This window comes from Drosophila simulans, chromosome 3L (assembly GCF_016746395.2).
Source record: "Drosophila simulans strain w501 chromosome 3L, Prin_Dsim_3.1, whole genome shotgun sequence".
Lineage (NCBI taxonomy): Eukaryota > Metazoa > Arthropoda > Insecta > Diptera > Drosophilidae > Drosophila > Drosophila simulans.
In genome coordinates, this window is record NC_052522.2 from 8,442,006 (window position 1) to 8,463,560 (window position 21,555).

At 45.9% G+C, this 21,555-nt stretch overlaps 5 protein-coding genes across 8 annotated transcripts; 3 read left to right on the top strand and 2 right to left on the bottom strand.

The window, feature by feature from the left end:
- Positions 1–8: 8 nt before the first annotated feature.
- LOC6737311 (LETM1 domain-containing protein 1) lies at positions 9–1,764 on the bottom strand. 2 transcript variants are annotated; one of them, XM_016169937.3, is made up of 4 exons: positions 1,505–1,764; positions 864–1,448; positions 514–802; positions 9–452 (listed from the first exon to the last, which is right to left on the bottom strand). In XM_016169937.3, the coding sequence occupies exons 1-4, from the start codon at positions 1,594–1,596 to the stop codon at positions 114–116; spliced, it is 1,305 nt and encodes a 434-aa protein (XP_016031029.1). In that variant the 5' UTR covers positions 1,597–1,764; the 3' UTR covers positions 9–113. The 2 variants fall into 2 exon arrangements, with proteins under 2 accessions (XP_016031029.1, XP_002084149.1); XM_002084113.4 differs by having other exon boundaries at positions 864–1,454.
- A 4,562-nt stretch (positions 1,765–6,326) lies between these two features.
- Positions 6,327–13,698, top strand: LOC6737312. The gene is given in 5 exon segments (XM_039293820.2): positions 6,327–7,941; positions 11,257–11,418; positions 12,168–12,375; positions 12,433–12,628; positions 12,785–13,698. Coding segments are annotated over 5 exon segments (1,440 nt in total). The 5' UTR covers positions 6,327–7,749; the 3' UTR covers positions 13,467–13,698.
- A 1,052-nt stretch (positions 13,699–14,750) lies between these two features.
- Positions 14,751–16,994, top strand: LOC6737314 (cytosol aminopeptidase). The gene is made up of 3 exons (XM_016171130.2): positions 14,751–16,036; positions 16,098–16,562; positions 16,620–16,994. The coding sequence occupies exons 1-3, from the start codon at positions 14,975–14,977 to the stop codon at positions 16,758–16,760; spliced, it is 1,668 nt and encodes a 555-aa protein (XP_016031031.1). The 5' UTR covers positions 14,751–14,974; the 3' UTR covers positions 16,761–16,994.
- A 411-nt stretch (positions 16,995–17,405) lies between these two features.
- LOC6737315 (cytosol aminopeptidase) lies at positions 17,406–19,555 on the top strand. The gene is made up of 3 exons (XM_002084117.4): positions 17,406–18,658; positions 18,712–19,176; positions 19,233–19,555. The coding sequence occupies exons 1-3, from the start codon at positions 17,606–17,608 to the stop codon at positions 19,371–19,373; spliced, it is 1,659 nt and encodes a 552-aa protein (XP_002084153.1). The 5' UTR covers positions 17,406–17,605; the 3' UTR covers positions 19,374–19,555.
- Positions 19,497–21,377, bottom strand: LOC6737317 (TBC1 domain family member 13). 3 transcript variants are annotated; one of them, XM_016169935.3, is made up of 6 exons: positions 21,207–21,377; positions 21,060–21,139; positions 20,529–21,001; positions 20,448–20,450; positions 19,867–20,390; positions 19,497–19,814 (listed from the first exon to the last, which is right to left on the bottom strand). In XM_016169935.3, exons 1-6 carry the CDS (start codon positions 21,224–21,226, stop codon positions 19,700–19,702), a joined length of 1,215 nt encoding a protein of 404 aa, XP_016031033.1. In that variant the 5' UTR covers positions 21,227–21,377; the 3' UTR covers positions 19,497–19,699. The 3 variants fall into 3 exon arrangements, with proteins under 3 accessions (XP_016031033.1, XP_016031034.1, XP_016031032.1); XM_016169936.3 differs by having other exon boundaries at positions 20,448–20,453; XM_016169934.2 differs by lacking the exon at positions 20,448–20,450 and having other exon boundaries at positions 21,207–21,376.
- Positions 21,378–21,555: the final 178 nt, after the last annotated feature.

The window sequence follows — 21,555 nt, forward strand, 5'->3', positions numbered from 1 at the left end:
CTGCCAGCTTTCTTTTGGTTTAACGGTTTTATTTGCTCTCAAGAAACAAAATGATCTTAACAGTCCAATCTTTAAAGCACAGTCTACCAAATAGCTAACGACCAGGACCCCGCTCAAGTGGGGCACTTGCCGTAGATGGTCTTCCAGTTGTTGGGATGGTTGTAGCCCAGCAGGATGGGCAGGTGCAGGAACAGCGTGATATGTTCGCCTTGTATCGACGTGGACACCTTGACCCACTTTCGCAGCCACTCGATCATGGCCTCGCTGCTCAGGCTGTCGGGATTCAATCCGCGCAGATAGCAGGAGTAGCGCAAAGCATCCGGTGTCAAGTTGTGCACGCCACCCTCGCGGGTTATGGCCTGGTCCATGTAGTGCACCAGGAAGGCGTGCTCGTGGAGGCGATGTCGCTTGAAGATGCTGCTGGGCAGTCCATGAAGATTGACTAGGTTTCTCTGGAATGAATGAATTAGTGATATGCTTTAGGCTGCATAAAATATGTCTGATTAAACGTACAACGTGCTTCCGCGACATTCCCAGCAGGGAGTAGGGTCCATCGGCGAATATGTCCTTGACATCGATAAGCATCTCAGGCGTGGGGTGTGTGCCGCTGCCCAGCTGGCCCAGGATCTCAGCAAAAGCCGAGTGCTTGGGATGAGATGCCGTCGCTTTGAGTTTGGCCTGCAGGCAGCGAAAGACATCCTTGTTATTGCATAATCGCCGCTTCATGTAGTAACTCTGGAACTCGGAGCGCTGCTGCGGAGTCCAGAAATGGGCAGTGAGAAAGGAGCGGGGGTAATAAAAGCTACGAATGAACAATTCAATGTATCAAACTTTGCAAGAGTTTTTAGTAAGGCAAATCTTACACGAGGGGAAAGAACGCATAGCCCACCATGGGAAGGGAGCAGCCGATTAGAGCCGGTGCCACCTTCATCATGTCCCTTGGCATCTGCATGTACAGCTCCAGCTCCTGGCGATTCAGGGCTCTAATGCCTTGAGGCGAATCATTGGCAATGCGGGCAATCTTGAGGAAGCGTTTCATGTCGCCAAAGAAGTCCTTGACGCCATCAAAGAACACCCTGTACAGCTGCATGGCCTTGGGAAAGTTCTTTTCGAGCACTTTGTCGTAGTTCTTCACATAGTTGAAGTACCGGGTGAATATGTAGTCCTGCATATTGTCTCGCATCTGATCCCGTTTCGATTTCAGAGTGTCCAGCTCCTTGCGCTTCTCGTCTTCGGGTTTCTTAGACGGCGCCGGCTGTGGGGACGACGAGCTGCTGGTCCGGACCTTTGGCTTTTCAATGGGCTTGTTGGCATCCCAGCCCGTTTCGTAGATGACCTTACCCACGCTGGTTATCTCGGCGGCCACATTTCGCTTGATTTGCGGTGGAGCCGCTGCCTCGGGCTTCGTTGCGTAGTTCCTGCTGCAGAAAGCTGTTGGCCTCTTATCGCTGGCGCTGGGTAATTGAATTTTAATGCTGATTGATAATTGGGGTCAACTACTCACCTGCTGCACAGGTGTAACAGTCGCCGGCGATCGCGGGGCCAACAGTTGGCCGGAATCGCGGCGCATCGGGCCACGCGCAGCGCCAACGCCATGGTGGAACTCCAAGTGGCAGCCAGAAACCAGGAAGAGGCGAGTTATTACGCAACCGCCGACTCCAATGCAGGAGTTGCCCACAAAAATAAAAAAATTCAAGGAGCAATTACGATTTACTCGATTTGAACAGCTGTTGAACTAGAGATGGAACATAAACAGAGCTGCTCACACGTTTAGCGAATGTTCGTACCACCGCTGAGCGAATGCACGAACCTATCAGTTTTAACGAAAGTTCCAGCCAAGCAAATAATTATATTTATATTTAAAGTGTGTTAAGTGTCTTTTTTTTGGAAATTGTTAGCTTTCTTATTTATTTAATAAAACTGTTATAGTTTAGAATAAATCCATTGAACTAGAACTCTTTTATTATAAAATTCAATAATAGCATGGTAAGTTTCCAAGGCCAAAAATTAAGGCTAAAAAATAGATTGTTTAAAAATAAAGTTAGAATACATTATTTATTATGTCAGTTTGAAACTAATTTCAATAATTGCTTCGTGTACTAAATCTGGAAACATAACCAGAAAAGAATTTCGAAACTTTGGCGCCCTCCGTGCAGCAAGCAGTGCGCACTGCTTCACGGCGAAAGGCTTTCTCTCGGCTGGCTGCAGAAATTGCGCTGCTGCTGCGGGAGAAGAGAAAGTGAATTTCAGTCCACCCGGAGTCGTCTGTTGCGTCGGTTGCTCGAGTCCCTTCCGTTGGCCAGAAAACTCGCGGCGGCCGTTCTGTTTGTTTTCGCCTCGTAGATGCTGTCTGCAATCGAGAAGCAAAAAAAAGGCATTGAAAGCAATAAAAACCAGAGCCAGCGCGGCAACAAGGAGAGAAATTAGCGTTAGAGCGGCAGGAAACAAACAGAAAAAAATCGTAACTAATCACCAGGCCACTTTTGGCCATTTTGTGGCATAAGCGGAAACGGAAATGTGCGTTAGTTGTTTGGCAGGTCGACAGGAGTGTTGAACGAGGGCGGGGGGCGTGGACGGGGCCGGAAAAGGGGGCGACAAGACCTTCAGCGGGAAATTGTAAAACTTAGCGCGTGTCCAACTTGCTTAACTTTCCACTTGTGTCAGCGCTGAGAAAAGCGGAAAAAGACGGACAAAGTTACCCGAAAGACACTCTGTAATGTCTCTCTTCCTTAGCACGTGTGTGCGTGCGTGTGTGTGTACATATGTGAGTGTGTGCGTATGTGTGCCCAACGGTGCGTGTGTGTACGCGTGTTTTTTCCGCTTAGCTTCAATGCGACTTATTTATCTGCCACAGGATATGGGATATATCGCATATATGCGCACATGTATATTTGTGCGTATATTTAGCCAGCTGGAAAAGCTACAGTTACACTATTGACACTGGTACCCATTTGTTTGTCCTCCCCCTCGTAAAAATAGAACTAACCGAGCGCCATAAATACCACCGACAAAGTGCCTGCTGGCCGGGTTTAATTGAAAAAACGTCAATATTCCTTCAGGCGACCACCCGTTGAGTCCTTCTCCGCGTCCGCGTCCGTCCGAAAAAGTCCTTGGCCAAACTCTGTCGAAGTTCAAGGTGCTGCCATGCTGCCCTGCTGGCCATGCTGGCCACATTAAGTCAATTCCCACGCCTTGTTCGCTGGGATTACATAAAGTGCCAATCTTTGCAACAGAATGCCTTATTTATGGAGATCTCCCAACGCTGGCAGTCAATTCAATATGTTTTCGGCTTTATTGAATTGACCGGCTTTGAGCTGCACTTTATGAATATTTAAGTTTAATACATTGCCACTATGTCGCACCGAAGGGAAAACAATTTTGTTGAATTGCCCTGCAGAATCCTTGGATTTGGCCAAACATTGAGGGAGCAGAGTGGACAGGACATTATTGTAGATGATATCACTCTGCAAACTTTAATTTCACAGAAGCACTTGCTTGGTGCCAGTTACCCATAACTATATGCACAACTGAAGTTGTGAGTTCCAAATATCAAGCTGGATTATTTAAATTGGTTCATTCTAAAACCAGATAGTCTAAGCCGAAATATTGCAATCTATTTGAATCTTAAATCCCCTCTTGAACTCAAAATCAAAAATCTCAGATCAAGGACTGCCGAAGAAACAATTACCCCTCAAAACGCATTCATTTTGTCTAAACGTGCAAACGTGATTCTATTTTCAATTACTGGGCCAGAACGGCATGTGGATGCAGCAAATTGCGGTCGGACATGTATAATTAAATTAGGTTTGGTCGCCAGCACGGAATGTTTGACACCATTAATTGCTAGAGACATCCAGCAAACCGGCAATCAATAGGGTCAGCACAAAGCGTGGTTTGTGCTGGATGTCTAATAAACACTGTCTAATAACTACTAGTTAAGGTCAACGTTGTAGTTCTGAAACTATGACAACAATTAGCATAAACGGCAAACAGGCAGCCGCGTAAGTGGTGTATCGTACAGCAGGGCAATTTGCTGCTCACTAAATGGAAGTTGTTTAGTCCTCCGCTTTGCTGCTGCCATAAAGTTAATCATACGCACCGTTGAACCGCAGCCAATTCCATTACATGGCTGCAGTTTTCAGTGCCAAGAGCACGAGAACACACACACACGTACACACACTAGATTGCAGGAAAACAAATACTTGCAGTGCAAAATATACGGTAGTTGAGCGCGGAAAATCGAGAATTGTCTTGGCTCGACCGGGAAAATGTGTTGTAATAGTTTTAGGTTTATATTTAATCTGTTTTGTTTCCCTCTAATGCAAAGCACATGTAAGTGCACGAAAAGAGGTGTGAAATTAGCTTTGAGCTGATTTTTCCAAGCTGAGTTTACTATACATAACTTTGCAGACTTAACTTTTGCCTTTTCACTTTTTGTTGATGTGCAAAATAAACTTGTCTTAAAGTTTGCAGACTTTGCTTATAAATACTTTCGTCAAACAAAAAACTTACTCTGCAAGATATTAAATTTATATAACTTTCGCTCATATTTTTAAAAACATGTTTAATGACCTGATTTTTTAATGTCTAAAATAGTTTTTTGTCCACCGTTTGCTGACAAATCCTTTCACTTGCCTTGCAAAGCTCTCCTGATTCGATTTGTCAAAATTATTGGCCGCAAACCCCGATTGGAATTGGCTTTTCTTGTTCAATTGTGGTGGAAAAGTGCATCGTTGCCATTCCTTAATGCCCACAAGAAGGTGGCGACAATGGCAAACGACGCTGGCGAAAAATGCAAAGCACGCGAAAATGCGTTTAAAAGTGGGCACAGCTTGGGGAAAAACTATTTGTTGCCAGAATGTGGGCGAAATCGGGTTTCGGTGCTCCTTGCCGCATATGCAAATTCACTCCTGAGCTTTGCCGCACACAAACACACTCTCACTCACACACTCTTGCTCTAAGATACTAAGAACACACAGGCCAGGAAAAACAACAAGCAACTGCAGTGAGTTGCGGTGAGTGTGAGTGACAGCCTGGCAGACACCTTGTCAATGTCTTGCGGCTACGAACGACCCCTGTCCGCCCGGATTCCCCACGCCGGCGACTCTGCCACGCGTTGCCAAGCTATGCTAAGTGCACTGAAAAAAAGTGGGGGTTACTAGGCCACCTCCTCGTTGTTGCACACGCAAATAAGGCTTTGAACTGCAATCCAAAAGATTGACTTTCCAGAGCTGATTGTCCTTACATAAAAAATGCTTGAATAGATGTATAGTTTGGTCATTTTTAATTTGATGAGATATTTTTCTCAGTGCATTGAGAGCTCAAAGTAACACAAACAACAGCAACAATGACAACGAACAGCGAGGGGCAAGCCAAGTGGCAACAGCACAGCTGACTGACTACACATTTGCATACACTGAGGTGTTATTCCCTTTCTTTCGCTTTGCAGGTGGCACGAGTTTAACACGGTTGCCGCCTTTGTTTTTCGGGCCTTGAATACGCCGCGGGTGTTGCCTTAATGAATGTGCAATGCTGATGCATTTCTTTTGCAAGAATGCGAAGCACAAAAAGCATTGCCTACTTTTGTGGGCCCCCAGGAGGATTGCAAGTTGCAACTTGCCAGCAAGTCCGTGCGAATGGGATTAGCTTGGCTTTGGTTTGTGTGTCCGACATCGGCAATTAGGGAAGAGGAAAGCGGAATGCACATTTTCCAAATTCTTCTGCTTCCAAAAATTTGCTAATTTCACACTTGATTGCAAAGCCGAAAAGTAATTACCCAAATGGCAATTACAATAGCGAAAAGCGCATAAATTGGGAGGACATCCTGGTAAATGGCAATGCCAATGCAATTAAGAAATCATTAGGGGAAAATTCTGAATTCAATTAAATGCCATTTTAATTTTATAGAACTAATGCCGAACTTTTCATAATTTGGTGGCAAATAGGGGCTTTGTTATGCCGTAAAAGTTATTTTTAAAACGCAGATAATAACACGCTTAGTAAAACTTATTGGCGGTAAAAAGTTCCGACAGCTGCCATGAACTTTATTTTCGAGTTAAATTATTAAGAAGCAGCACTGGTCAGAATAAAATCCAATTGAATGTCTTAATAGAAACGAACAGGCAAACTTTTTAATTGCGAAGTAGTAACATTAATTCCAAGTGAAGTTCATCCCGCCAGGAGTAAAGTTTTAAAAGCGTCTCCAGACTTCTAAATAATGGAAAATCACTTGAGCACGTTAAAGTTCCATAACTTTTTTTAGTGAATTTAAATGGGCTCTAAAGGGGTAAATTAAACATAAGCCATAAGTAAATCAATTGAAAATTAATATCTCTGCAATAATCCGCAAAAATGTACATTTTATTGAGTTGCACAACACAATAAAAAAAAACATTGCAACCGCAGCTAATCCTTCGGTAGTAAATTTTCCCCAGCTTCCCCATTGCAAGGTCCCCACCCCAAAAATCGATGCCCTGCGGTTTTCCACGTCCATAAACTATAGCCACTATATGTGCGGGCCCAGATTGACTCACTGCATCCTAGAGAACCAACCAAGTTGGCTTGTTAATTATACATGCAGGCTGAAAATGTTGCCCAAATAAGGATCTCTGAAGAGCCCAGAGTGTGTGTGGGGATATATTTGGATAGTCGAGGGTGCCCAAAGGAAGTGCTGTGCAAATGCAGTCGAGACCAAGGGGCACATAAAGGCTCAAGAAGTTAAACCAGGCAGCTCAAGTATGTGCCATATAAAACATTCCTCGGCAGACACTTAAAGTCAGCACCAGTGGCTTAAGCGGGATTTTGTTCAAGGGGGTGCCTCAGCCCCATCGAATCCTTAATATTTCAGTGGGTAAGCCCATTTGATTGCTTGACTTCTTCATAATTCGATTAGCCTTTTGATTTGCCACTTCAGACCGCCGCAAGTGGGTTAATTCATTAAGCTCATTTGAATTACTGATTATTTGTAATGGCTGTTTGAGTGGATTTAAGCCCCCCAGGACAGTTCCCATACCTACACCCCTGGCCAAGATAGCATAGCATATGGCTCTAGTCTCCGTTTCGCCAGCGATTTGCCGGCTCAATGCACACAGATTCCCACAAACGAGGCTTGAGATTGTTGCCATATCGAGGTGGTTTCACTCGAATTTGTTTAAAAAGCTGGTGGATGAGGGGTAAAATGTGGCTGCGGGGGGATGCTCTTTGCGTGCCGCTGAGCGCGGGAAATTGAATTAAGTTTTCATTTAGCAAATAACTTGCAGCTGCCACAGCACATACAAATTGCATTATTTATTGCACTTTGCAGAGGCGACCCCAATATAAACAATCATCACATAAATACGTAATCAACAAGCGGCCCCAAAAAAAGGCAGACAGCGACTCCTTGGCAGGCGGCCAACGCCACAGACCACCACTCACCAGCCACCACCACCCACCATCCACACCACCCAGCCACCTAACCACTGAGCCACCCACCACAGCATGTAAAGCCCTGTGGGCGGTGGGAGTGGCACACACAGACAGCACTTTGGAGGCGACTTTTGGCTAGGTGTGGATGAAGCGATGTGAAGGCACAACATTTTGCAATATTAAAGAACAGCAAAGGGAAGGAGGAGCCGGAGGAGCAGGAGGAGCAGGTGGGTCAGGTGGAGGAGGACCAGGACCTGTTGCAGACACGTCCACAAAGCGAGCGGATTGGGTGAAAGCCTGTCTGGCTGGGTGAAAGGTGAAAGCGCCGAGCGTCGCAACACAATGGCCGTAAATGTACTGGACTACGATCACTTCGCCATCAGCGCCATCGTGGTGGGCAGTCTGCAGTTGGTCTTCTTCCTGATCAACTCGGTGCTCCAAATGGACAAGCTGACGGACTTCGCCGGCGGCGTTAACTTCATCATCATCTCCCTGCTCACTTTCTTTCTCGGCCAAATCGATCGGCCATCGAAGGTAGGTCTAAAATTACTATCATATTGCAGTTTTATAAAAGAATTTAAGTATATTTATTACAACATTTGTTGGGCAGCAAAATCTGGTAGCTATATTTATTCTGATTTAATTTAATTTATTATGAATGCATTAATTTTCAAGTTCATTGAGTCTATATTTTAAATAAAACATTTCACTACTACACTATGTAAAGTAAAAAAGAAATAATATTATCTATCCTGCTGCAACTATTAATGCATTTTTGTGCCATAAATTATTTAACATCAAAAACACAATAAATTGTTCCGTAATTTAAATTTGTGCGAAAAATTGCGTTTTTTCGCAATGCCAATAATAAATCCCCAATGACTGAAAACCAATTTCGTTGAAAAAAATTGCTTTGAATTGCTTTCCAATTAAAAGCTCAATATATATTACATTTGATATGTGCATAATTTATTGATATAGTTCAATTTTGAACAATGCATAATTTATGTGCAATTTGCTTTATTTTGTTTAATAGCTCGTTGGTTTTCATTGTGCGTTACTTTTTGTGTTAGCAAAATTAAATTCTGTGAACTTGAAGCGTGTCCATAAACAAGTCACCCAACTGGGCGTAAAGTGGGTGGTGGTTTGGTTTTGGGCCCTGGTGGTTTCGGCTGCTGACATTGAAAACTGAGTTTTGCATACGCACGCAGCCACAGACACACATACAGACACAGATACAGACATCAACGCACACAGACGCAAACATCCATTGCCGACAAACAAAAGGTTACGCCCACACCGCCCATCGAGGCGCACATTTCAGCTGTTGTTCCTCGTTGTTCCGTTTGTTGTTTCTGTTTTATTTGTAGTTGCTGTAGCTGGTAGCTGGTAGCTGGTAGCTGGTAACTGGTGGTTGGATGCAGCTGGCACATGCATAGGTCTCCTTCTGGCTGGGCATGACCTTGGCATCGTGAGGGTCCTCAATCCGTCTGTCGACGTGTCCTTCCGCCGGGCTAACACGCTGCCTAAGCAGCTAACTAAGGCTATTTGCGGCCGAAAGCAGCTCGAATCCTCTCCGAAAGCGAAAGCCAGCCGATTGAACTCAGCCTACGCCAGTTGGTCCATTGATTAATCCAAATTGATGGCCAATTTCGCTGTTTTCCCGCTCATTAGCACGGCAGTAAAGAGGAAAATTATGTTCACCTTAATTAGTGTCTGCAGGCAATTACAAAGAGCTATATGTATGTGTCTTTAAAGTAACAATACTTTAAGCCACTGAAAATATAAGTTCTTATCTGCCATAGCCTTAAATAAAGTTAAATAATTTAACAAGGTTTTAATTAAGATTGCCCCAATTATCAAGTGAAATATGAGTTGTGAAATTATTTTGGTTTCAATTTTCAGTGTTCATTAAAGGCGGCTATCTGCTGCATTATCCTGTTTATCTAGATCGTTTTATTTTAATTAATATGAGGCCTACTTTGCGAGCATAATGGTCGCTCGAAACGAGCTCAGTAGAGATATATCTGTGATATTAATAAAATATGATACGCTTGAAGAGACCCCTTCAATAAACAAAGACCTTAAAAGCTTTTCGTCCGGTTTTCAGTTTAAAACGCCACCCAATGTATCGATTTGCTGGCCTGGCCCATGAAAGCTGGTTAAGGGCTTTAAGCAATTTGGCCATGACAACAACAGATACAAATTGAGAAATAAATTCATTCTTATCTGCTGTTGGTTTTTGTTGGCCAAACACACGCGTGTGCTGGTAAATCAACAGAATGCACTGTTCTTTCGACCGCAAACACATTTATGTGCATTTAATTTTTGCTCCCACTCGCAAAATAAACATAGGAGTAAATATTGAAGTATGAATTCTCGCTGGAGCACTTAAGCTGCAGTTCAATTAAATTTTGTTGCCACATTAATGTGGCGCACTAACGAATTGGCTATCGATCGTAAATTAAAATTAAATTGCCGCCCTCGGTTCGAATTAAGTTGGCAATGCAAAATTTATTTAAAGCCTTGCACTGCAAGCAGGGGGAGGGGGCTGAGGGGAAAAATGGCGGTCGCAGGACGTCGGGCGGAAACGGAAGTGCTGCCATTGCTTGTGGCCGTTGTTGCTTGTACTGCACTATGCAGCTGTGATGGCCATAAAAATGGTTTACTACCAGCTTATGCAGTCGCCTGTCGATGGTTTATCGCCGTTCAGAGTCGCTTAATAAATCGAGCGATAAAATAGCTTGAGCCCCCCTGGTTGAAAGCTGAAAGGCAGCTCAATCAATCGACAAAATGGGCAATCAAGTCCGCCCTGCGATACGACAAACTCATTAAACTATCAACTGTTTGAGGCACCACCATCATCCCCCCGCCGCCCTCCTTCAATAAGAATGCCCTTCCATAATGCCATACAACCCGGTGACCTCGTCCTCTGCCAGTGACTTTGGTTACGGTTACGGTCATGAACCAGGCCAAACGCCCATTCGCTGCCGCCATTGACAAAGCAATTTAACAATTTTTCCAGCATTTCTCATGGCGACGCTTGACGAACGGCTCCTCCATGAGAAATGCATTTCTGATTCGGTTCGGCCCGTCAATGCCGTTTATAAATATGCAAAGTGCAGTCGACTCATTCATTATTGAACCAGCCAACCAACGAATCCCGACCAGTTGCCCCGTGTCCATTTTTTGGCCAGGGCGGAGGAGCATAGAACGGCTGGCAGTCGTGCGTGCTGCGCTTTATTTATGCAAAATTTGCATGACCACCGAAAGTGGTTTTGTAAAATAAAATATCGCCAGCAAAAAATACAAGAAAATTCGACTTTGTGCGGCAAAAGAGAAAACTCGTGCAAATTGCTCGTTGGCCAATGAATTTTTCCACACTTTAGAGTTGTGGACACGAAGGGCGGGATACCCTAGGTGAGCCGAATGCCCCTTTGTTATTGTGGAGATACCGAAATAGTTACGAGTACGACTTCCTGGCCAAGGATAGCAGCTCAGCCTTGAACTCGAACTTTCCCAGAGCCTCCCGAATATTTCTCATTCGTCTAAATGGCAGATAGTAAATGTTTATTGCAAGCGGAGGTGATCCAACCAGCAGTTTATCGCCACTTTATTGCCCAGGAACACCTTTGCTATTTTAGCCTACTTCTTAAGGCTTTTCAAAGCTAGGATCTTAAAATGAAATGGGATTAAATTCATACCATTTCGTGCATTGCTAACAGCTTTTTTATTTCAATTTCATGTATTGCTAACAGCTTATTGGGATATTAACTTGATTATTTTCAGGCAGTTGGCACTTGTTTAAGATCTTAGTGGTTTAACTATAGTTATGAATTTCCGTTCCAGGCCTACGATAGTCGCCAGCTGATGGTCACGCTCTTCGTTTGCCTGTGGGGCGCTCGGCTGTCCGGATATTTACTATATCGGATCGTGAAGTTGGGCCGCGACAAGCAGTTCGAGGATACCCGTCGCAACATCATCCGCTATGCGGTCTTCTGGACCTTCCAGGTGAGCTCCGCTGGGACCAAAGTCGGTGGGTGTAGTTTTGGTGGTGGGGGTCAGGGAAAAATCGCTTGCGTCAGCCACTTTTCAATTCGACGCTCAATGACAGAACCTTCAACTTGGAAAATCAATCAAACTGTCACTAATTGACACGCGCCCAGAGGTTTTGAATATTTCATATTTCAGCACCTGTCGTCCGTGCGAGCTCGACATGGCTGGTGGAAATGGTAATCTCAATGTGGCCCAGAACCAGAGGCTCAGACCCAGACCGACCAACAATTATAACGCCATTCTCTCTGGCAGAGTGACATGACACATGTGGGCGACACCAGCTAAACGTTAAGTGGATGGGTGGGTGGGTTGGTGGCTGATGTCTGGTGGCTAAGTGGGTGGTTGGCTGCCAAGTGGGCTGGCTGGCTGGTGGTTGCAGTCCGTTTATTGTCCGTGGTGCTGCCGGCATTGGCATTGCCACTGGCGTTGGCGTGCTGCATGTGGCATGTCCTGCCATCGTTTTGTCTTCATTTATTTTCCATTTCACCCGAATTCCAATCACTTGTTGCCAGTTGAAATACTGTCATTGCAATCTGAGCATAAATGCCGCAATGGAAATATGCCTGGGGTATTTGCATTTATTTATATATATATATATACACTTTGGCAATATAACTTTTGGATTCACTAGGACTGTGATATATGAAATAAGCACTTAAATTATTAAAAACTGCTACATATCAGCAATCATATTACTTTTTCAGGCTGTTTGGGTGTACATTGTGTCACTGCCTGTAATTATAATTAATTCACCGCGCCACTCGCAGCCACGTGCCCCAAAGACCATGACCACGCTGGACTCCACGGGCACGGGCATGTTCATCGTTGGACTGCTGGCGGAGACCTATGCGGATCTGCAGAAGTTCTCCTTCCGCCAGGATCCGGCCAATCAGGGCAAGTTCTGCAATGATGGTGAGCTAGAAATAATAAACTTAAATATATACAATACAATGTGTGCCAATTGAAAAGGACTGTGGAGCGTGTCGCGGCATCCGAACTACTTTGGCGAAGTGGTCATCTGGTGGGGCATCTTTGCCATATCCCTAAACGTGATCAGTGGTCACGAGTGGGTGGCGATTGCCTCGCCCATTTTCACCACGATGATCATCCTCTTTCTGTCGGGGATTCCCCTGCGCGAACGAAGTGCCGATGAGAAGTACAAAGAGTAAGTTGAAATATTTATTTAAAATAATCTAGTAAGCCCTTTTTTATCCACGTGGAAGGGGTATGAAAAGATAATTGGCTTAAAGTAGTTCATAAATAAATTATAGAGGTGTCTATTAGTTAAATGATTTATTATTCTATCCCTTCTTTTTTGCAGCCAACTGGAGTATCGGAAGTACAAAGCCTCCACCTCGCCGCTGATACCAGTGCCTCCTGCTGTCTACGTGGAGGTGCCCAGTGCTCTGAAGTTCATCCTGTGCTGCGAGTTCCCCATCTACGATTCGATGCGGATTCAAAAGGACCTCAGTCCGTACTCTCTGTCCATAGCGCGCTCCCACTCGCACATCTAGCAGTCAGTGGCCCACTCCAGCAGTGCGGCTGGGGTGGGTCAGATGAACGCCCATGGCCACTCGGTGGGTCACTCGCTACACCGGGGTCAGTGCTATGGAGCCAATGGCGGCGATGCCGAGAGCCACCAGAACTGCGGCGGTAGCTGCCGGAACGTGCACGTCAAGTCGAATCCGTACCAGTGCGAAGCGGGCTATGGCCACTATCCGGTTTGCCACACGGACGACGATACGGATGACGGGATCATCTACATGGACCGCACCCACTTCTATCACGACCAGGAGCAGCCGCACGTGGTGAAATCGGTGGCGGTGCCCAGTACAAAGTGCAGCTACCTGGCCGAGGAGGAGCTGGCCTCCGACTACGATGAGGATGTGCCGGCCATCGATCTCAGCAAGGCCACCAGTGTGGAGAGCTTCGGCACCCGGGTGCAGACGGAGCATGCCGTGAACGCCGATGGGTTGCCCGTGACAGTGACCACGATTTTGTGATTGCCACTCTAAGATTTGGTCGCGATCAGTGTCAGGTTGTTCGGATCGGGTTTTTATATCGGTTGTACAACGGGGTGGAACTCTTTTGCTCGAATTTTATACCTTTGAAATAATTATCTGCTTTTTGAGGAATATAAATGTTCAGCAAATTCATGCCGTGAAGTAATATTCTTCTTTACTATTGAGATTTATTTATTCGCAATTTGGTAAATAGATAAAGATATCTTTTTTTTTTGCAAAATAAGCTGGGCACAAATAAATCAAATTTAAAACTAATTTCGGTGTGTAAAGGACAAAGTTAAGAATTGTTAGGAGCTCGAAACCGAAACCTCGTAGTCCAAGATGAATGTTCTTGTAAATAGAATGTATAACCAAAAATGTTAAAGATACTAGACAAAAACTTCGTTCCACCCTCGTGTGCAGAATTGAAGCCAGGCCCAAAAGTGCTGGCCTGGAATGACATTTTTTTGATGACGAATGCCAAAGTACCGTGGAGTACCCAGCATCATGGATACTCACAGCTGTTTAACACTCTAGTCTCTATGCTACTGTTGCTCAAATAACTAATGTGCCTCTTATGTGCTCTGCGCACCCCTAGATTGTTGCACTCCTTCAAAGTTTACGCTAGTCTCTGTTGAATCCACTGTTGCCCCCCCTCTCAACGAACGAACTTCAACTATATAGACCTGTACCTATATCTAACATACATATATCTATTTCTCAACTGCATACTTTCGCATCGAACCGCGAACCGCGCGAACCACACACCCCACCAAACGAAAGGAATCGAATCTGAAGCCATTTAAACTGAAACATATCCCGAGGCAACGGCAACCCAACCAAAGGTCGATTTACACATACAATAAGTACAAGAATTGTCGCAGTGAAATACGATAGAGAACGTTCGATAGCCATTGTTATTTTATATACCGGAATATATGTATGTATATCTGCTCACTGTAGCTAAATCGAAATATACCCATGTATGGACGTTACCACAAATGTTGTCCCATTAGTGTACGTATACGTGACGTGTCTGTGTCTAGTTGGTGTCTCAAATGTTAAGCAGTATTATACCTAATGAACGAATTGTACCTAAATGATTATGCTGAGTATGGAAACTAATAAACGAAATCAAAGTAAATGGTCTATTTCTATATAGTAAATTGGATACAAATAATAAATCCGTGTAGGCCTTGGAAAAATGGTAGAGATGGCCCTGGAACATCTGTCATCCGACTTTCGGATACATTTGCTACCTAATCCCTAGGCAGCTCCACAGAATTCAGTATCCGTGATCGTTTCATAGAGTTAAGAACTCATAAAAAAAATTTAACGTAAAAAAATTGTCTATATTTACACAAGACCCCCTTTTCGACTATTTGTTATTTCCAATATATTGGAAACGAAATTTTACGAACGATAAATTCCTAGTTTTCTTTTTTCTCGATTTTGGAACAACATTTTTTTTTTGAGGGGTACTTTAAGTGTGCAGAAGTACTGGGACAATGTTCGGAAAAACTCGTCAGTTGCTGTTCAGCGCTTGCATTCGGTCGCCGGTGTGCCGCCGATATGTCCCGAAGCTCATCAAGCGGTCCTACGCCTCGCAGGCGATTAACCAGATGCTCCTGCTCCAGCAGATGGATATCTGTGCGGATCAGCCGTCGCGAGCCTTAGTCATAGGCGTCTATGCGGATGAGGAGGACAAGAACGATGCCGGCATTCTGACCCCCGCCGGCTGGCGTTATAATCTTCAAAAGACAAATGGTCGTCTGATAGAGGTGCTCCGGATGTCGGGGCCCATGCCCAAGAGAGGCGAGGCCCGTCTCCTGTTCGCCGTTGAGCCGGAGCGTATTCCCTATTATTCTGTGGTGGCGGTCGTTGGTCTGGGCAAGGAGTGCTTGGGCTATAATCCCTATGAGGTCCTGGACGAACAGAAGGAGGCCATCCGAAGGTCGGTGGCAGCCGCCTGCAGGATTCTCGCCGAGTTAGATACCGATCGTATTGAGGTAGAGAACTGCGGACACGCCGAATCGGCTGCCGAAGGTGCCGCCTTGGGTATCTGGTTGTACCAGGAGTTGCGCGATCCCAAGAGTCGAATCTTTGTTCCGGCCATCGATTTGTACGCCACCAAGGACGAGGTCTGCGACATAGAAGGATGGCGCATTGGGCTGCAAAAGGCTGCCGCGCAGAACCTGACCCGCCAATTGCAGGAGATGCCCTCCAACCTTTTGACCCCCACTGCCTTTGCCCAGAATGTCGTCGAAGTGCTCTGTAAGTCCGGTGTCAACGTAGAGGTCAAAGTCGAGGGTTGGGCTGAGAGCCAGTCGATGCACGCCTTCTTGGCGGTGGGAAAGGCCTCTTGCGAACCCCCAATCTTTTTGGAGCTGAGCTACTACGGCACCTGTGCCGAGGAGAGACCCATCGTCCTGGTTGGGCAGGGCATCACCTACGATGCCGGCGGTCTGTGCCTGAAGAAAAAGAAGGAGCTCTTCAACATGCGCGGCGACATGACTGGAGCGGCTGTGGTGGTGGCCACATGTCGGGCTGTTGCTGGACTTCGATTGCCTGTAAGACACTCGAGACGGGTCCAGGTAGTTCCTTTATTAATCAATCCCATTCCCATTCCAGGTCAATATCCGTGGCCTGATCCCTCTGTGCGAAAACGTCGTTGGCTGCAACTCCTTCCGACCTGGAGACATGGTGAAATCCATGAATGGCAAGACCATTGAGGTTCAGTGCACGGATCACGAAGATGTCTTGGTTCTGGCCGATGCCCTACTGTATGCCCAAAACTTCTGTCCCAAGTGCATCATTGACATCGGCACGTGTTCGGGGTACATGCGTCAGTCCCTCGACGAAGCTGCATGTGGTGTGTTCACCAACTCCGAGATCCTTTGGCAGCAGATCAAGCACGCCAGCATGCACACTGGAGATCGCGTGTGGCGCTTCCCCCTGTGGAACTTCTACAGCAAGGCGGTTCGTGCGGGAGGACGCAGTGATGTCCAGAACTACGGCAGCGGTCGTGGTGGACGTCCTTGCAAAGCTGCCGCCTTCCTTCGTGAATTTGTCCCTTGTGGCCAATGGATGCATATTGTAAGTTGCACCTTGTATAGTATATACTATATTCCGCTAATCCCTTTATTCATCTAGGATGCCACCAATGTGATGGTCACCAACGGTATTGACTTCGAGTACCTGCGCCGTGGAATGGCTGGCCGACCAACTCGTACTCTTATTGAATTCATTGCGCAGACGATCTGCAAGGACACTGCTCCCAAGATGGGCAAGTAGGACGAAGTGCACAGATCGGGCCATGAGCAGCTGACCGAAGATGCGAAATCCCAACGGCAGTGACAGCGCTATCACAATGTCCATATTTTGGTGAAATATTTTGAAGTCTGTGAAGGATGGATGTCTTTAGTCAGTTCGTCAGCGTCCCTTAAAAATTTCAAACGACATTGTTCCCAGGCAAAAAATGTTTGTTCGTTTTAAGCAACTTAATAAAAAAAAATTACTTAAGATGCACTTAAAGTTTTTTTTGTAAATGGTTCTTTGAGAAATATAATGGTTATTAGAAATGGCATTAGTACTTATTGGGATACAAGAGCTCTTGTAGGCCTATCCAATATAATTCGATATTTCCCGGATATCGTCTTTGGGAAATTTGTGTAGTTGAAGTAATAAAAATCAAATCTGCAGTATGCGGTTTTATGACTTTTATTAAGTGCATTGGACAGCTGCAAGAACATAAACCTTTGATTTTTCGAATATGATTGCTATTTTGTGGAACAGCATGTTGCAAATCGCAACACAGTTGACATTTGGAGCATTTCATCTTAAGAACATATTCTCTAAAAACCTCGCACTGAGCAGGCAGAGATTTTACATTAAAATCCTGATGATCTAGCAACCTTATCGAGACTTATGTCAGTGCTACGTCGGAACCGAAACATAAGACTAGCTCAGTCTTATTTTTATTCGTTTCGAGGTTGAACACGTACACACTTTTAGCTAGTCTGGGTGAAAAATTTCATGAATTATTTTGAAGCGGCACAGAAAATCGAAGAGAAAGTTTTCAATACTAGTAGTAATATTATTTAGCATTCCTCAAAGTTTTAAGTTAAACTTCAAGCAAAATGTTTCGGTTTTCTCGCAATGCCATAACACGGGCGTGTAGTCTCTCCATTCGTCGGCCGGAGGTGATCCGTCATCGTAGGTACGCCTCGCAGGCGATCAACCAGATGCTGCAGCTGCAGCAGATGGAAATCTGCGCGGATCCTCCGTCGCGTGGCTTGGTCGTTGGAGTCTACGCCGACGAGGAGGACAAGAACGACGCTGGCATCCTAACGCCAACCGGCTGGAGGTACAATGTGCAGAAGACGCACGGTCGTTTGCTGGAAGTGCTGCGAATGTCCGGACCTATGCCCAAAAGGGGAGAGACCCGCCTTCTGTTCGCTGTGGAGCCGGAACGGGTGCCCTACTATTCGGCGGTGGCGGTTATCGGTTTGGGCAAGGAATGCCTGGGCTATAACCCATACGAGGTGCTCGACGAGCAGAAGGAGGCCATCCGACGGTCGGTAGCGGATGCCTGCCGAATACTCGCTGAACTGGACACCGACCGCATCGAGGTGGAGAACTGTGGACACGCCGAATCTGCCGCGGAGGGAGCAGCTCTCGGGATCTGGATCTACCAGGAGCTTCGCGATCCCAAGCGGCGGATCTCAGTGCCTTCGATCGATCTGTATGCCACTAAGGATGAGATTTGTGACATAGAAGGATGGCGCATCGGCCTGCAAAAGGCTGCCGCACAGAACTTGACCCGCCAGCTGCAGGAAATGCCCTCCAACCTTTTGACCCCCACTGCCTTTGCCCAGAATGTCGTCGAGGTGCTCTGTAAATCCGGTGTCAACGTGGAGGTCAAAGTTGAGGGTTGGGCTGAGAGCCAGTCGATGCACGCCTTCCTGGCGGTGGGAAAGGCCTCTTGCGAACCACCAATCTTTTTGGAGCTGAGCTACTACGGCACCTGTGCCGAGGAGAGACCCATCGTCCTGGTTGGGCAGGGTGTGACTTACGATGCAGGTGGTTTGTGCTTAAAGGAGAAGCAGGAACTTTTCCACATGCGCGGAGATATGACTGGAGCGGCCGTAGTGGTGGCCACTTGTCGTGCTGTCGCTGGCCTGAGGTTACCGGTAAGTGACTGGATTCCTGCATTTTATTCCTTGGATAACCATATTGCTCTTAGGTCAATATCCGTGGACTAATCCCCCTGTGCGAGAACGTTATTGGGTGCAATTCCTTCCGTCCTGGAGACATGGTGAAATCCATGAATGGCAAGACCATTGAGGTGCAGTGCACCGACCACGAAGATGTTCTAGTGCTCGCGGATGCCCTTCTGTACGGGCAGAATTTCTGTCCGAAGTGCATCATTGACATTGGCACCTGCTCGGGATATATGCGCCAAGCGTTGGATGAGGCTGCCTGTGGGGTGTTTACCAACTCCGAGATCCTTTGGCAGCAGATCAAGCACGCCAGCATGCACACTGGAGACCGCGTGTGGCGCTTCCCCCTGTGGAACTACTACAGCAAGGCGGTGCGTGCCGGTGGACGCAGTGATGTCCAGAACTACGGCATCGGTCGTGGTGGTCGTCCTTGCAAAGCTGCCGCCTTCCTTCGTGAATTCGTGCCCTGTGGCCAATGGATGCATATCGTAAGTTTTGTTCTTATTAATAGTAGGACTTTGATTTGATTTGTTATTTAATCTAGGATGCCACCAACGTGATGATCACACGTGGTGATGAGTTCGAGTATCTGCGAGAGGGCATGGCTGGACGTCCGACAAGGACACTCATCGAGTTCATTGCACAGTCCATATGCAAGGACACAGCTCCAAAGCTTAACAAGTGATCCTTCGAACGGTGTTTTAGTTTTATCAGACGATGCCACACGTTCATCGGTATTCTTTTAACGACTGACCAACCTATGACTTCTTTAACGTTCTGACGTTTATCTAATTGGGACCACGAAATGTTAAAATTAATTCGTTTATTAATGACATACAAATTATAAGTCATGTAAAAAAGTGAAAATGCGTGTACTTATTGGATTTCCTGTAAGGGTGCGTTTCCAAGATTGGGGCTAACTAAAGTATAGTTGATTGCTTGGTTCTTTCAGTTGTTAAACTAGGGGGCTTTGCAAGCACTTCGGCACAAGGATATTTTCCTGGAGGAATGCTACGCCAATGATCCGGCATGAGCAATCACAACATTAATGTCAATTGGCGGATAGTTTTGCAAGAGTTTCACATTCGAGGCAAAGTCGTTTTCCAAAATTGCTTCCCTTTGGATTCTGCAAAATTCCAAATTAGTACTTGCTTTATACTAAAGCCAAATTTACTTACAATATCATTGAACAGCATATTTTTATCAGAAAATCAAATCGCTGTTCGTCCGCAAACACGGAATCCCAAATGCGGAGTACATCGGGCAGTGGAAACTCCTGCGAGAGGAGCAGTGTGAGCCACCTGAAGCTATAGTACTGCGGATGCAGCTCTTGGCTTCTGAGTAGCTCGTAAATGCTTAGGTCCTTTGATTTCAGCATATTCGATAGCCTGGCCATCATGAACTTAATGCCGCCTTCTGCGTCGTCTAGTGTTTTAATGAAGAAGTCTCTTATCTCGCTCATCAGGGCGGTAAAACAAAAGAAGCAATCAGCCTCAGCGTGGGCGCGATATGAGAGATCAGGATCGGAGGCCATAACATAGTAAATGGGTCCCACGATTTCGTTCATGCCCTGTACATATCCCTGGCCGGGATTCAGTTTAGCATAGATGAACAAAATGCGCTGTACAACTTCCCAGTGAGCCTCTTGGCCCTCCTCCATGGCGGCATAGTTCTCAACCGAGCGTTTAGTAATCAAATTGATCTATAAGGAGCACAAATATTCATTAGGTTTGGGGCAGCTCGTTGTGCGCTAACTTACTTGCTGCTAAAATCCACACGGTATGCATAAAACAACACATTCTGAGCTTATTGTCTAGCACAATTCCGATCTTGAACTCACCTTTGTCATGCCGAGGCCCTTGCGTTCCACATTCGCCGAACTTAGAACGGCGGGAACCACCCGTTCGTGGAGCCTTCGTCCATGCTCTCCTTTGCTGTGGACCACAATCTCGCAGGGATAATCGGTGGGCTGCTGGAAAAAGGATATGTCCGGGCACAAGCGTCGTACATCCTTGTCGATTTGCAGTAGGAACTCGTTATCATTGAAGAACGTATTCCACGCGCTTTCGGGTCCCTCGCTCAGCGGATGATCTTGCAGGCCAACGCCCCCCGAATCGACTTTGTCCCCATCTCCTCCGTCTACGCTAGCTCCATTGCTCGAGTGTCCGGGGGGCAGGACTAGCTCCTCGATGAACTGTTTGTACAGGGCTCGCTTTTGTGCCAAGGTCGTGGTCCAACTACTACGTCTGGGCCCCAAATAGCCAAGGAGTAGCTTCCAACTGAGTGCTCGAAAACTCTGCACATCGGGCACACCTGTGGATTGTTCAGACATCAAAATTTGAACATTTCAAATGCACTCATAGCTTTCTACCATTAAATGCCAGTTTCCTGAGTTGGTTTAGGTCAATTGAATCCTGTGGCCCCGCCAAAACATCCTCAAATTCCTTAACTCTGCAGTTTTGTTAGAGAAAGTCTTTGTTTACGGAGAAGTTTGAATTAGCTTAGAATGACAACATACCGCGCCTTGAAAATAGACATGCTGCCGCTTTATGTGGGCGGGGATATGCTGGGATCTTGCAGTACCCCTATATGTAATTAATTAAAGCTTTATCTCCGTTTTTTGCTGGGTGAAACCTGCAGATATAAAACACAACAAAACGATGGGCGTTGCCAGATGGTTCGAGCTCTAATCGATTGTTCGCTGCGACTATCGATTTTTGTGTGAATTGGGCGGCAAAATTCAAACTCTCAATATCGTAACGAATTTTGGCTAGGGAAATAAAAAACATTTTACCCATAAAAAAACTCCAAATCGAAACTCTAAATTGTTTACTTTCTTTGTAAAAATGTATGTAATTACATTCTGT